This window comes from Theropithecus gelada, chromosome 11 (genome assembly GCF_003255815.1).
Source record: "Theropithecus gelada isolate Dixy chromosome 11, Tgel_1.0, whole genome shotgun sequence".
Classification (NCBI taxonomy): Eukaryota; Metazoa; Chordata; class Mammalia; order Primates; family Cercopithecidae; genus Theropithecus; species Theropithecus gelada.
Window position 1 is genome coordinate 16,162,637 of NC_037679.1, and position 15,755 is coordinate 16,178,391.

Below are 15,755 nucleotides of genomic sequence, written 5' to 3' on the forward strand. Positions count from 1 at the left end.
TAAGGGAGGAGTCCCCATCTTGGCCAAGTCATGATGCCCCCACCCCATTCCAGCCCTAAATGGGTCCCTCCCTTTCCTCTGCCTTGACCATTCAGGGTCTCCACATCCCATGGCCCTCCCTCCCCATCCCTTGCTCTTTTCAGTGCCAGCCCCCCAAGCTGCCTCCATCATCCTAACATGCCTTCTCCAACCCCAGGTCCAATCCCAGCTTACGCTCCAGCCCCAGGACCCTGAGGCACACTCAGCTCCCTCGCCTGCTTCTCTGTCACCATGTCAGCCCTGACCAGTGGAGGCTTGGCTGGGGCCCCCAGGAACCTCAAGCCCAACAGGAATCGAACTCCAGCCTGGAACTTGGTCTGAGTCTTCAGTACCTGGGGCGGCTGCTTCTCCACCAGGAAACAACTGGGAGTGAGGAGGACACAAGGGGAGTTGGGGGCTAGGTCTCTGCTGGTGCCCTCCCCACAGCTCTAGCCCCCTTCTTTTCTTCCTGAGGTCTGTTCTAGGCCAGACTGGGGACTCCCAGAACATACCTGGTGACGAGGGTTCGCAGGACTTCATCCAGCCGGCCAATCAGCGATGCCCGGGTCTTGGGCTCAAGCTCCCCACCAGCCGCCCCTACCTCCTGCTGTAGCTGGGAATAAATGTCCACCAGGCTCTCACACCTGGGGCCAGGACAGTGGTCAGGGGGCATAGGATTAAGGCTGCTTGCTCCGGCCCAGACCCCCTTCCACTATACCCAGGGAGAAAGGCTATCATGCGTGGAGGAGTGGGGTGGGTAGTGGGTATGGCTGCAAGGCACCTGGGCTGAAGGGGGTTCTGTGATCTGTTGGCCTAGGGTCTGGGTGGGAGGTTTGTTCTCAGTGCCTACACCCCTGTGGAAACCCAGCTGCCTCTCCCCCGATGGCTCTTGCACCCAGGACAGCTACCCGCCCTTACAGTGCTTTGTAGCAAATTGGAAAGTGTTCCCACCCAATAAACCAAATGGAAAAGCCCTCCTATTCCTCTGGGCATGGAGAGAAGCCTGGGTTGGATGAGTCCCCGTTTGTGCCTCTTGACTGGGCCCACTTGTACAGGATGCAACCTGAACGACAGTGTGCACAGCCCCGCTGGAACCGGCTTTTGTGCATCTTGGTCCACTCCAAGGCCCTCCCGCCTGGCTTCTCTCTCTCACCTGTAGGGCCTCCAGCAGTGTCAGCTGCCCGCCCCCAGCTTATCCCCCCTTCCCCATCAGCCCTGGCCCAACCTCTCCTGGAGTGGGGCCAGGCTCTCCTCAAAGGGTGCGCCATTCCCTGCCAGCTGCTGCTGCCGTTTCCAAATCTGGATCCTCTTCAGCACTAGGGCCTTGGCTGTCTCCAGCTCTCCAGTGGTCTCCTGCAGTAGCATGGCCAGGGCCTATGGGCAGAAAGGGGCCTCAGCCAGAGCCTCACGCTGCCTCCGCACCCAGCTCCTGGGATACGGCTCTTTTTCTCACTCCTCTGGAATTCCCTTACCCTAGTTCAGCCTGTGTGTCTCTGAGGTCTGGCTTCCATCCCTCCAGCTGCACTTTGACCTCAGTCTCCACCTCTCAGCCCGTTACTCACCTCACTTGGCCCAGTCCCATTAGCAGGAGTTTCTATCAAGCTGTGCAGAGACACTGAGGGTTGGGGGCAGAAATCAAGGGTGCAGACAGATTAGAGGTTCAGTTAAGGTTGAGATCCAAGAGGGGACCACTCCTATACACTCCCCAGAACCACCCTGGCCCCCACCTTGGCCAGCGTCAGCCCCCTTCTGCAGGGCTTCTCGAAGAAGGTGGATCTCCCCTACTCGGTGCTGCAGCCTCCGCAGGGCTGTCTTGAACTTGAGTTCTTCCTGCTTCCAGTGGAAAGGCATTGGCAAGTGTCGAAACTACGCAGGAAGGACAGATGCCAAGAGGTGAAACACTCTGCTCATCCCTCTATACCTGGCCTCTACTCTCTGCTCTGCAGAGAGCGTTTTCTTGCTCCCCTCTCCCCTTTGGCAGTTCTTCCTGACCTTTTGGAATATCGTGGGACCTTGCTCCTAGCAGAATCAGCTCCTTATCCCTTGCTGTGTTCTCTCCAGGCCTCTTACCCTCAGTCCCTCATAGAAAGATTCCCTGAGCTTGATTTGGGGTTCACTCTGACCTTAAGAACCTCCTTTGGTTATTCCTGGGCCTAGAACACTGAGCCTTTACTGAGGTTCAAATTCTTTCTAGTTTGTCATGGCTCAGGCCAAAGTCTCAGGGAATTGAGTTGGGGTGGGAAGTGGAATATCACAATACCTGTTCCATAACAGCTTTTTTCTCTCCTTGAAGTATTTGTCTGAAAGTGGCCACCAGCTTCAGGGGGTCCCTCTGATATATGCTCTATAGAAATGAGAGTGGTAAACAGTGAGCTTGGCTCTTACCCATGTCCCTCAATCCCTCCAATCCCCAGGCCCCCATTCACACATATACTATAAGGCAGCACAACTGTAGACTCCAGAAGTTTTTGTGCATTTGCATGCTTTTAAAATCTAATTTGCCTGCTAGCTAGTAGCTAACCACAGGAACACAAATTTGCTTCCAGCATCCAACCAATTTTCTTCCAGGGCCCAATGCTCAACCCAGTTCAACCTCAGCCCCACCCAGCCTTGTTCCCTCCCCTCCTGCCCCACCTCCAGGGTACTGATGTGTTGCAAGATGGTGCTCCCCTCCCCCTGCTCTCCCGCCGAGGCCTGAAGGCGCTGGACAGTGTCTGAAAGTAGGGCACTAGCCATGTTGCAGCAGAAGGCGTCTGAGCCGACCAGGAACTCCCTGCAGGAAGATCAGGATGAGGCTACCTCAGGCCAGGGCTTCCTCAGCTCTCCTGACCCTTTACCCCACAGCCAAAAGCTCAGCAGTTCCTTTCTCGCTCCTTATTCTCCATCTAGGCCCTCTGTAGCTTTCACCCGTGCTCCTTGTTCCCCAGTCTTCTAGCTGTTATGAGAAGTGCCTTTGTCCCAGCCCAAACCTCCCTCCTCTTCAGCTCAGCCTCCTAAGAGATGGGGTCTCCATCTGTCAACATTCATAGGCTGGTCTTGATGGGGCACAGACTCCCTGCTAAATCTAGGTCACTACACATGGAATAACAGGTCTCAAGTTCTGAATCCATGGCTGAGGGGAAAAAATCTAAGGAGAAGGAAGATGAGTCAGGGAAGACTTGGGGAACCAGCAGGGAACAGCCAGGACTCACCAGGGCTGGCTCTCCAGCCAGTCACCCAGAAGATGCCGCAGGTGTTGGGGAAAGTCGACATAGAGCCGCTGCACTTTTTCTGGGGGCATCTTGGAGACCAGACCCCACAGAGACATGATCTGGGACTTGGAGGTTGCCTGGAGGAGAAAAATAAGGTCACTCTGAGGGGTGCCCAAGAAACTTGGCCTATCTTCTGGAGCAGCCAGGGACCTCCTATAGATAGCCCTCCTAGGGACCATCCCCACCACCACTCATGGCCAGACCACCTTAAACCAGGGGCATCCTGGGTCAATGCCTGAGATGGGGGTAACTCCTTCAGTGATAGACACAGGGGTGGAAAGAGCTGAGCTGTAGCCAGAGGGGTGGGGAGGCAAAGGGAGACAGGGCAGTAGGGAGAGAGCTCTCTTGGAGATGGCAGAGAATTTGGTTGCAGCTCTAGACCTGACTCTGGTTCTGTGGGCAAGGAGCCTTCCCTGTGTGGGCTTTGATTTTCTCATCTATAAAATATGAGTGTTAGATGAACGGAAAACTTTCCAAACTTTTTAAAGCAGTAGGCAATGTCAGCTTTTAATCTGTGGAATCTCAATTACATAAAAGGTACGAAACTGAAGATGCCCTGTTGAAAGCAAGCATGGAAAGCCTGAAACTTGACTGCTTCTACTTCCCTCTCCCCATCTCCTGACGCCAAAGGCGTCCCTAGACAAACCTCTCAAAATTCTAGGACTCCATGAGATAATTTGAAAACCACAAGGCTCGGCCAGGAGCGGTGGCTCACACCTGTAATCCCAGCACTTTGGGAGGCCGAGGTGGGCGGATCACTAGGTCAGGAGATCAAGACCATCCTGGCTAACACAGTGAAACCCTGTCTCTACTAAAAATACAAAAACAAAATTAGCAGGGCGTGGTGGCAGGCCCCTGTAGTCCCAGCTACTTGGGAGGCTGAGGTGAGAGAACGGTGTGAACCCGGGAGGCGGAGCTTGCAGTGAGCCAAGATTACACCACTGTACTCAAGCCTGGGCGACAGAGCAAGACTGTCTCAAAAAAGCCTGGGCGACAGAGCGAGACTCTGTCTCAAAAATATATATATATAAAAGTAAATAAAATTAAATAAAAATGAAAACCACAAGGCTAGATGATGAAGAGGATGGGAGAGTAATAACAGCTACTATTTGTTAAGCACTTACCACGTAGGAGGCATTACACTCAGTGCATTATCTCATTCAGGCCTCATGACACTTTTGAAAATATATAATATCCATTTTATAGATGAAGAAACTGAGGCTTAAGGAGTTTCTCTACCCTGCCCAAGGTCACTCAGTAGGTGAGTTTGGAAAGCAGCCTTTGAATCTGAGTGGGGATTAACCATCGCACTGTGTTGTTAGGATCCCTTCCGGGGCAAATCTGATCATCCTAAGAAGTGGGGGAAGATGGGAGACTTGAAGGAGGAGAGTTGGAAAAGGAAAGTAGAGAGAACTAAGGAAGAGGATGGGAGAGACCGGAAAAAAAGGCAGGTTTAGTAAGCCAGGAGGAAAGAGCCTAGAAGAGAGAGGAAGCTGGAGGTGAAGAAGAGAGACGAAAAGAGGGAGAAAGGAGAGAAGGGGACAGGGAAGTAGAGGAGGGGGTTGCATCCCCATTTCCAGGTTCAGGGGGAACTGGGTAGACCAGTGGTTTCCCAGGGGCCTCTCAGTTCACGTTTCTCACAATATCCCTCTCCTAGAGATGAGGGAGAGGATGGGATGACAACTCCCCCGGTCTCCCAAAAACCAGTAACCCCAAGTCCTCCTGTTCCACGTTCAGCCTCTCACTTCACCCAGGACTCTCAAAGGGATGGAAAATGGAGAGGCCCCTTCTCTGGACCTTCCTGCTCCAAGACCTTCATGCCCCTCTTTCCTCCAGTTCCCACTTCCCCCAGCTCTTTTCTCCTCAAGGCGAATCCTTACCCCTCCTGCTTAGGTCCCTCCAATAGGCCTTTCTCTAACCCAAGAGAGAAAGGTCCTCTGGAATGGGTGGGCATCGCTTTCCTCTGCATCCCCTTGCAAAGTGACCAGCCTCCTGGCATGGCCCTGGCTAGAAATATCCAACCCCTCTTCTTCCCCAGACATTAGGAGGACACATTTCTCCCCACCCCAACTCATAACAAGGCTGGGTCGATTGGCTTGACCAGGACAGGGGCTCCTTTAGCGTTCAGCCCGCTGTAGGGGAAGGGAGGGAGGAACCACGGCGTGAGGGGCGGGGCCAGTGTTCCCTCCCAAACCCAGAAGGGAAGCGCAAGGTCTGGGATCCTTGTCCGCCCGCTTGGTGGCCTAAATTCGCTTATCTCAACCCCTACCTCCCGAAGTCCTCTGACTGTGGGACCACAGGATCGAAAGTTAAAACAGCTTCTCTGAGTTGCCCAATGTGTGGATGTGGCGGTAGGGGCGGGCGGGGAGGTGGAGCCAGTTCAGCACGAGGAGGGTTAACTCGGCGCCACCGCTGGGAAATCTCAGCGTCTACAGCAGCCAAGCGTGGAGCAGTTTTGAGGGGGAAATTCCCCCTCCTCTGGGGCACCATGAGGTCTACATCTGGGGCTCGCTCACCCCCCAGCCACACCCTTGAACAGGAACCTTTAGCGGAGGGCAGGATAGGGGTTTAACGAGGATCCACTGCCCTCTGGCATCAACCTTCCAGGGAGGGGCGGCCACTTCCCCCGACCCAGGGCAGAGGAGCACTCCTTCACCTTCTTTCCCTGACTTTCCATTGCCCTGGGGGTGCAGGGGTGAGGCTGTGAAAACGTGACCCATGGGGGAGGGGAGTACTGAGGCCTGGACCCTCCCAGATTCCTCCAGGAGTTCGAAACTGCCAAAACCCAGTGCCACCAGCCACCAACACTAGCTGAAACCATCTCTTGGGGACCATCCACCCAGCCAGGGGAGGATCCCGAGAGCTCCCCCGCCGAATCCACCCCCACACACTCAAAGAGGCCCCCGCACCCACCTCGGAGGCAACCCCTCTGCTGTCTTCTCCCTTTCTCAGCGGGCACTGCCAGGCCCCATAGGTCTGTAGCTCTGTCCAGCGAGTTCAAGGCTGGCCCTGCTAGCACCTCCCCCCTTCCACCACCATCACCAAAAAGAAAAATAAAATAAAACACACACATACATACACACACACACACTCCTCTCCCGTCCTCCCTCTTCAGTGTAAGCAGTGGCTGCCCCAGCCCGCTGTTTCCGGCTTCTCCTTCTACCCAGGTCCCTCCCTGGAGCTCTGACGACACAGAGAAGAGAAAGTGGGCTGGAGGAGGAAGAGGAAGAAAGTGGGGTGAATATGTGTGCCTCCTGTGCCGAGTGGGGGAGCACGTGGGGGATCAGGACTGGGGTCCAGGCCCTGGAGCCAGGCTCCGGCGGAGGCTGACCCCCACTTACTCTGGCCCCCTCAAAAGCATCAGCTTTTCTCCAGAAAGTCACCCAATATCAAACAGAGACATGCCACCCCTAACTGGTTGGCTCCCAAACTCAAACTCTGCCAAGGGCTGGGGTTTGGGCCCACGAGGGACTGGGCTCCCCAGGGCCTCAGGAAAAGTAAATCCCTCTGGACTCTGCGCTCCCTCCAGTGGAGGACCCTGAAAAGCAGCCGGGGAGCTCGATGCCAGCCAACTCCTAGGTCCCCCTCCCTTCTGGCAGGGAACGCCTTAGAGGTCGGTCTCGTGACCACTGACGGGAGGGAGTGGGGGAGGGGAACCCTCAGCTCAGAATTCTGGAAGACTCCAGGAGTCCCTTGGACTGAAGCTGGTCTTTGCCCTCTCCTCACAGGGCACCCCTCCTGAGACTGTGGGGGGAACCAGCACAAGCCGGAGCTGCTGCCTGCAGATTCACAAGGGACAAGTTTGAATTCGAATCTGCTGTGTTCCTATCTGCCAAGTTCCTATCTGTTTCTGGGGTAAACACTGAGACACGCCAAGAAACAAACACACACATGCACAACTTCCCTGACCACAAGACTACACATACACACACACACACACATACGTGCAGGCAGGCTCACAAACATATCCGCACTCAGAGCCCACTGTAATCACAACACCACACACACACACACACACACACACACACACACACAGTCTTGCTCAGCTTCTGAGTCATCATCATAACTAGTGGAGGGTTCTGCAGTTTTTGCTGGGGGAGGAGCTGGAGGAGACCAAGGGACCCAGAGAGGCCTTTACTCCCGGACACCTGAGAGCCCAGGTGTGTGGAAGAGGTGGTGTCTGAGGGGCGGCGGGAGGAAGTTTCTGCTCCCCTCCTCCCTCCCATAGCCGGGCTGGGCTGAGGGGCCAAAGCTAGGCCTATGCTGCCCCCTGGTGCCTGAACTGATTTCCAGACCCAGCTCCTCCCACTCCATCCCTTGGTACCCCGCAGGTCTGTGCATGAGTGCATGTGTGTGGATCCAGCCAGGCAGCAGAGGGTTTGAACACAGCAGAATATAGCAGTTAAGAGACTGGACTGTGCATACAGGCTGCTTGGGTTCAAATCCTGCTAATGCTGCTAACCACACAACCCTGGGCAATTTACTCTGTGATTCATTCTCGTCATCTGTAAAGTGGAGCAAATAAGTCTTAACTCATAATGTTGTGAGAATCAAATGCAGTAATACATCTGAAGGCTTAGAACAGTGACTGACACACAGTAACTTTCAGGCACTATTTTTATGGTTCTTAATAAACCAGGTATGAGGAAAGGAGAAGGGTCTCCATCCTACATAGAAGTCCCCAGATTTGGGGGTCATATTACTGCCAAAAGAATCCTATTGAGAGTGTATGTGCATATGTGTCCGCTGTGTCTGCAGGGCAGTGAATGGAAGAGAAGGGAGGCACGGGTGGAGGTGGCAGGCAGGGACTCTGTCCATTGGCTTGTCCAACAAGCCATCCTAGTATCAAGGTGTGTGTACATACGTGTTCACGGCACACGTGCTTTGTATGTGCTCCCGGGTGCCCACTCTGCCTGCAGACATCCACAGACAGTAGGTGAAGCCAGGTTTCACCATCTAGGGGTGTCAGAGCTACAAGTCCCCAAAGACTTGGGTAGCAGGAGGGAAAAGAGTAAATGTGCTCTCTGACTTTCGCTCCTTTTAAGGGGTAGGAAGGCAAGGGGCAAGTACTGGTAGAAAAATGGTATTTATTGTCTCCCTCTCTAACTGATTATACCAATGGGAACACTGTGATGCAAGGGGGAAAAAAACAGAATTTAGAGGCAAATCTGGCTTGGGTCTGATTCCATTTAGGAGGTTCTCAATCAGGTGTCAATCCCTCAAATGAGAATAATAGTCATACTTACTTCAACAGAGTCTAGGCTAGGGTAAAGTGCCTAGAGTATGAAATTTAAGGAGATACTCATCTTCAGATTGTACAATTGCAGGGTCTGTCAGACCTTCATTAATGACATCTGCACCTGCATGACTGTGAGGGTGACTGTATCACCCTCTCCTGGGCCCTGCCATCCCATCGAGTGGTGGTAAAGATTGCACAAGAGAGGCTCATGCCTGTAATCCCAGGACTTTGGGAGGCTGAGGCAGGCAGATCACAAGGTCAGGAGATTGAGACCATCCTGGTCAACATGGTGAAACCCTGTCTCTACTAAAAATACAAAAAATTAGTCGGGCGTGGTAGTGCATGCCTGTAGTCCCAGCTACTTGGGAGACTGAGGCAGGGAAATCACTTGAACCTGGGAGGCAGAGATTGTAGTGAGCCGAGATCACGCCACTGCACTCCAGCCTGGTGACAGAACGAGACTCCGTCACACACACACACACACACACAAAAGATTGCACAAGAGAAAGCAAAAGGAAAAAATAACTTTATGTCTGTGTACTGCCGGTTACAACCCAATAGTGAGTCACAAAATCAATTTTACAACCCAATAGTGAGTCACAAAATCAATTTGGTGAGTGTATCAGTTTGCTAGGGCTGCTGTAACAAAGTACTACAAATTGTATGACTTAAACAACAGAAATCTCTCAAGATGCTGGAGGCTAGAAGTCCAAGATCAAGGTTAACATGAGCAGGGTTGATTGATTCCTTCTCAGGGATGTGAAGGAAGGCTCTGTTCCAGGCCTCCCTCCTTGGCTTGTAGGTGACCATTTTCACATTCACACAGTGTTCTCTTTGTATGCGAGTCAGCCTCCAAGTTTCCCCTTCTTTCAAGGATACCAGTCATATTGCATTAAGCACCACCCTAATGGCCTCATTTTAACTTAATTACCTCTGTAAAGACCCTGTAAGTGGGTCCTTCAAAATAAGGTCACATCCTGAGGTACTTGGGATTAGGACTTCAAGAGAATTTTTGAGGAATGCAACTCAGCCCATAACAGCATCTTGACCAGGCACAATGGCTCACACCTGTAATCCCAATACTCTGGGAGGCTGAGGCAGGAGGATTGCTGGAGGCCAGGAGTTCGAGACCAGCCTGGGCAACATAGCAACATCCCATGTCTATGAAAAAAATTTAAAACAAAATTAAAAACCAAAACATAAAAAAAAAAACAACAGTGTCTTGACCATCACTCTTTAAAACTGAAGTAAAGGCCAGGCGCAGCGGCTCATGCCTGTAATCCTAGCACTTTGAGAGGCCGAGGTAGGTGGATCACCTGAGGTCAGGAGTTCGAGACCAGCCTGGCCAACATGATGAAGCCTCGTCTCTACTAAAAAACACAAAAAATTAACCGGGCACAGTGGCACGTGCCTGTAATCCCAGCTACCTGGGAGGCTGAGGCAGGAGAATCACTGGAACCCAAGAGGTGGAGGCTGCAGTGAGCTGAGATCATACCACTACACTCCATTCTGGGCAACAGAGCAAGACTCCATCTCAAAAAATAAAAAATAAAAATAAAAGAGTGAATAAAATTAAAAAATAAATATCAGAAGGCATCATGTGAAGTAAGGATAAGTATTGTTTAATTAAACTTTTGTTTCAGCTTTATATATGTATCTGAATTCTTTTTTTTTTTTTTTTTTTTTTTTTGATGGAGTCTCCCTCTTTTTCCCAGGCTGGAGTACAGTGGCGTGATCTCAGCTCACTGCAACTTCCGCCTCCCAGGTTCAAGCAATTCTCCTGTCTCAGCCTCCCCAGTAGCTGGGACTACAGGCGCATGCCACGACACCCAGCTAATTTTTGTATTTTTAGTAGAGACACCATATTGGTCAGGCTGGTCTTGAACTCCTGGCCTCAGGTGATCCACCCACCTCGCCCTCCCAAAGTGCTGGGATTACAGCCATGAGCCACCACTGCCCGCCCTATATGTATCTGAATTCTAAGTCATGATGTAAAACATACTTTTTAGTGCTGGTTGTGTAAAAAAAAAAAAAGCAATTCCAGCACTTTGGGAGGCCAAGGTGGGCAGATCACCTGAGGTAAGGAGTTCGAGATCAGCCTGGCCAACATGGTGAAACCCCATCTCTACTAAAAATACAAAAATTAGCCAGGCATGGTGGCACTGTCCTGTAGTCCCAGCTACTTGGGAGGCTGAGGCACGAGAATTGTTTAAACCCAGGAGGTGGAGGTTACAGTGAGCCAGGATCACACCACTGCACTTCAGCGACAGAGTGAGGGTCTGTCTCAATAATAATAATAATAATAATAATAATAATAATAATAATGGAAGCACAATTTGGATACTGGTGGCCACTACATGTTCCTTTGTATTGCTTTTTAATTATTTTGTGGGTACATCTTTCTTCCTCAACAATAACACAAGTTCAAGGAGGGCAAGGACTCATATTATACTGTACACACTGCGGTGCAGCAGCTAGAAAAGACAACATGCATTCTTGCTGGTAAAGATACCAAGGGCTACAATTAACTGAGTGTCTCCCGTGTACTTGGTTCTGGGCTAAATGTTTTACACATAGTCTCCTATATAAGGACTAAACTGATTGATGGATTGATTGCTGGAGCTCAATACATTTCACAGACAAGACAGTTCAAGAACACTGAATAGTGGCCCGTGATTTGTGGAGGATGAGGGAAACGAGAAGGGGGTCACAAAAGAATTGTGGGAAGCTGCTGAGGGCCCCTAGCCAACTCTATCTCCCAGGCCTTCACTGTTCTCCCCAAGTTTCCATCCATCTTCATACCAACTCATCATTTAATTAGGAAACACCTGTGCTCAAGGCCCCTCCCTTCTGCCTCTTCAGGCACTTGTTCCATTTATTATCCCCTTGATTCCCCAAATCTCCACCCTCCTGCTCTGTAGTTATGACAGCTCTATACTTTCAGCATAAAGCATGCCTGAATCCTTCTCTCTCTCTCTCTCTCTCTCTCTCTCTCTCTCTCATAGAACAGGGTCTCAATATATTGTCCAGGCTCTTGAACTCCTGAACTCAAGTGATCCTCCTGCCTCGACCTCCCAAAATGTTGGGATTACAGGCATGAGCCACCGTGCCCAGCCTGAAATGAATCTTGAAGGGACATAGGAATTATTCAGGCAAAGAACAAGAAGAGCATTGAGGCAGGAAGAAGGTTTAGTATATGCAAAGGCACGGACACCTGTGGGAGCATGGTACCTTCTGGGAACGGGTAGTAGTGGGCAATGGGGAGCATTAGAAGATTTAGACAGGTGGGTCATATGATAAGATTTAGTAGAGGGATCAGCCCAGCCTAGCTGCAATGTGGAGGATGGATTTTTTTTTTTTTTTTTTTTTTTGAGACGGAGTCTCGCTATGTCACCCAGGCTGGAGTGCAGTGGCGCAATCTCGGCTCACTGCAAGCTCCGCCTCCCAGGTTCACGCCATTCTCCTGCCTCGGCCTCCGAGTAGCTGGGACTACAGGCGCCCACCACCACGCCCGGCTAGTTTTTTGTATTTTTAGTAGAGACGGGGTTTCACCAAGTTAGCCAGGATGGTCTCGATCTCCTGACCTCGTGATCCACCCACCTCGGCCTCCCAAAGTGCTGGGATTACAGGCTTGAGCCACCGCGCCCAGCTGAGGATGGATTTAAAAGATAAGTCCTGAAGCAAGGAGATCCATTCAGAAGGTTAATAACAACAGAGAGGGAGACAATACAGTTGAAGAGCAGAGGTGAAGCACTGTGGAATGGAGACTGGTTAGGAAGAAAAGTAAAGACACGAGGGGCCAGTGTCAAAGGAAAGAAAGGCAAGAAACTGGAAGTCTCAACAGACTTAAAGACCAGGCTTCTTAGAGGCAAGGGAAAGAAAGAACTGTAAGGGTAGGATGTTGTGGTCAGAATCTAGGGAGTGAGATTTCAGTCCAGCTCTCCTGCAAGGGTGTGGTAAAGGTGGTGGCTATGAGAGTGAGTGGTTACAGCAACACAGAGGTAAGTCATTGGCGTCAAAGAGAACAAGGAACCAAGAGGCCAGGGTGTTGGCTGGACTACCTGCATGAGCACTGAAACCATCTGGGTTTGTGGAAAGCCTGAGGTGGACAGGAAGACAGTCGGCTGCTAAAGTCTTCACAGAAGGCCAGGCGTGGTGGCTCATGCCTGTAATCCCAGCACTCTGGGAGGCTGAGGTGGGCAGATTGCTTGAGGCCAGGAGTTTGAGACCAGCCTGGGCAACATGGTGAACTGCTGTCTCTAGAAAAAATACAAAAATTAGCCTGGCATGGTGGTATGTGCCTGTAGTTCCAGTCATTGGGGAGGCTAAGGTGGGAGGATTCCTGAGCCCAGGATGTCAAGGCTGCAGTGAGCCATAATTGCACCACTGCACTCCAGCCTGGGCAACAGAGTGAGAGCCTGCCTCAAAAAAATAAAAATAAAATAAACAAAGCCTTCACAGAGTAAAGTGACCAGGACATCAGTGGATAACAGCAAAAATAATAACTAACACTTAGTGGGGCTTTATGTGTTGCTTCAATTCTTACTCTAAAATTGAAGCACTGTACTTTTTATCCTACAATAATAATATGAGCTAGAACTACGTGCCCAATACAGTAGCTACTAATCACTTGTGGCTATTTCAGTTTTAAAATTCAATGCCTCTGATGTATCAGCCATATTTCAAATGTGCAATAGCCATGTATGACTTGTGGCTACTATATTAGAACAGACATGGGGCATTTCCGTCATCACAGAAAATTATATTGGATAGTGCTGATAACCCTCATTTTACAAATGAGGAAACTGTGGCATGGAAAGTTCAGCAACTTGCTCAAGGTTAAAGTGAGAGAGCTGGGATTCGAATCCATTTGGTTTGGCACCAGAACTGTTGCCCTTAAACCCTATGTTGCACATCCCAGTGGAAGGTGAAATAGCTGGTTCTTAAAGGAAGAGGAATTTGATATGACTATTGAGGCAAGCACTGGCGGTGCCTATTCAGCAGCCAAGCTTTTCTCCCTTGCTAGCAAAGTCTGGATTTCACACAGGTGTCCCCCTCCTATATATTCAGGAGATGAATCCAGTTGGCTTAGCCAATCATAGTATTTCTATTCCCTTGGCCAGTGACCCAATCCTGGTCAATAGGACTTAGGGGGCTTCTGGGAAAAGTTTTGTTCTTCTTCAGTGCCATGCTCACTTTTAGGATTGGAATAGCTGCAACCACATTGCAACTGGGAGGGGAGATACTACCAACCAATGAGGATAAAGTATGAGTGTGAAGAGGTGGAAAACCCTTGATGAATCAACCAGTCCTGGACCTGCTATAAAACTCCTCATTGTTCAGCCTGCTTTAATTGGGTCTTCCATTACTTGCTGTTAAATGCATCCCTAACTAAGACCATGGTGAAGCCACATGGCCATAGGAAATGGAGACTCCCAGGTGGGCTGCCTGTCCGTCTTCCCACTACCACCCGCCCTATACACTTGAGAGAGTAAGTGATACCTCATTAAAGGAAGAATGTTCTCAAGGAAGGATCAGGTTCCAGACAAGTCAAGAGGGGCAAGGATAATGTGAGCCAGGGGTGGCTCCAGGCTGCAAGCAAGAAGAGGGGTGGAGAGCAGTATAACAGTGTTAGGAAGAGGAAGGACTGGGCTGAGTGGAGAAGGATAGATGCCCATCAAGGCCTGCCAAGGATGACAGGATGTGAGCAATGGTGGAGTCAGCTGATCTCAAGGCTTCAAATGGAGCCCTCGGGCTGTCACAGGCTTACTGTGGTGAAGGGACCTTTACTTCACAGAAAGACAAAGTAGCCATCCTGGTGAATGGGCAAAGTCATGCAGCTCTGGATGGAGTCAGCTGTGGTCAGGATTGTGCCTCTGCAAGGAAATCTCAGCTTTCTAATTACTGTCTTGCCTCTCTCCCTTCCCCTATGCAGTTACTCATATTCAGTCTTCTCTTCCTTACCTCCTCATTACACTGCCAGCTGGCTGCTGCCCCCACCAGTCATGAAACTGTCCTGGCCTATGTCACATACACTCTCCTAGGGGCCTTGAATGATGGCACATTCCTGTCTCTCTCTTGTTGAACCTCTTACCAGTACTCAACACTGTTAGCCATTCTTGAGTAAGTTCTCCCCCAAGTACTTTTCATGATTCCTTTCTTGGTCTTCGGCCTACCTCTCTGGGTCCTTCCTCTCAGTCTCCTGTCTTCACGGGATACTCTTTCTGTGTGATCTCATCCACATTTGAGGCTCCACAGCCTGGGCAAGGCTACATAGTATGGTGATTAAAACCATGGTCGCTGGCAGACCACATGTGTTCAAATCTCTGCCCTACCAGGTCGTTGCTTTGTGACACCCAAACTTCTATCAAGATGTGGATCATTACCCTTACCCCAACCCACAGGGAAAGCTACTGTTCTGATTTTTTTTTTTTTTTGAAACAGAGCCTTGCTCTGTCCCCCTGGCTGGAGTGTAGTGGGGCGATCTCGGCTCACTGCAAGCTCTGCTTCCCGGGTTCACGCCATTCTCCTGCCTCAGCCTCCTGAGTAGCTGGGACTACAGGCGCCCGCCACCGCGCCCAGTTAATTTTTTGTATTTTTAGTAGAGACAGGGTTTCACCGTGGTCTTGATCTCCTGACCTTGTGATCTGCCCGCCTCGGCCTCCCAGAGTGCTGGGATTACAGGCGTGAGCCACCGCACCCGGCCTCTGATTTTTTTTAAAGCAGAGTAATGTAGGATGTACTTTTATGTCTGGTTTCTTTTCAGTAACATGTTTTGAGGTTCATCCATGTTGCTGCATGTATCTATAGTTCTTTCATTTTTGTTGCTGAGTAGTGTCCCATGGTGGATCTATACCACAGTTTGTTTATCCTTTTTCAAATGAAGGATACCTGAGCTATAGCCAGCTTTTGGCTACTGTGAAGAAAACTGCTATGAATATTCTATGTTCAAGTCTGTGTGTGAACATATGCTTTCATTTCTCTCGGATAAATAACTAGGAATAGAATTGCTGAGTCATAGGGTAGGTGTATGTGTAGTTTTATGAGAAACTGCTACATATTGTTCCAAATTGATAGTATACTTTACATTCCCACTAATGATGTATGAGAGTTCCAGTTGCTCTGTATTCCCACTAACATTTGGTACTGTCAGTTTTTTAAAGTTTAATCATTTTGGTGAGTATGGAGAGGTATCATACTGTGGTTATAATTTGCTTTTTTTTTTTTTTTTTTTTTTTTTTTTTTTT

The 15,755-nt window shown here is 50.2% G+C and overlaps 1 protein-coding gene across 7 annotated transcripts in view; it reads right to left on the bottom strand.

The window, feature by feature from the left end:
* Positions 1-15,755, bottom strand: part of STAT6 (signal transducer and activator of transcription 6) — a 35,733-nt gene that overhangs the window by 9,498 nt on the left and 10,480 nt on the right. For 2 of the 7 annotated variants that reach the window (XM_025401878.1, XM_025401875.1), the window contains exons 2-9: positions 3,210-3,346; positions 2,653-2,791; positions 2,279-2,362; positions 1,746-1,884; positions 1,581-1,633; positions 1,244-1,392; positions 531-662; positions 214-402 (exon numbers count right to left, since the gene is read on the bottom strand). In XM_025401878.1, coding sequence (XP_025257663.1) covers positions 214-402; positions 531-662; positions 1,244-1,392; positions 1,581-1,633; positions 1,746-1,884; positions 2,279-2,362; positions 2,653-2,791; positions 3,210-3,325 — 1,001 coding nt within the window. In that variant the 5' untranslated portion in view covers positions 3,326-3,346. Of the gene's footprint in view, positions 1-213; positions 403-530; positions 663-1,243; positions 1,393-1,580; positions 1,634-1,745; positions 1,885-2,278; positions 2,363-2,652; positions 2,792-3,209; positions 3,347-5,149; positions 5,380-6,182; positions 6,455-15,755 lie in introns of those variants that run through there. The other 5 variants (XM_025401876.1, XM_025401877.1, XM_025401880.1 and 2 more) reach the window with 5 other exon arrangements.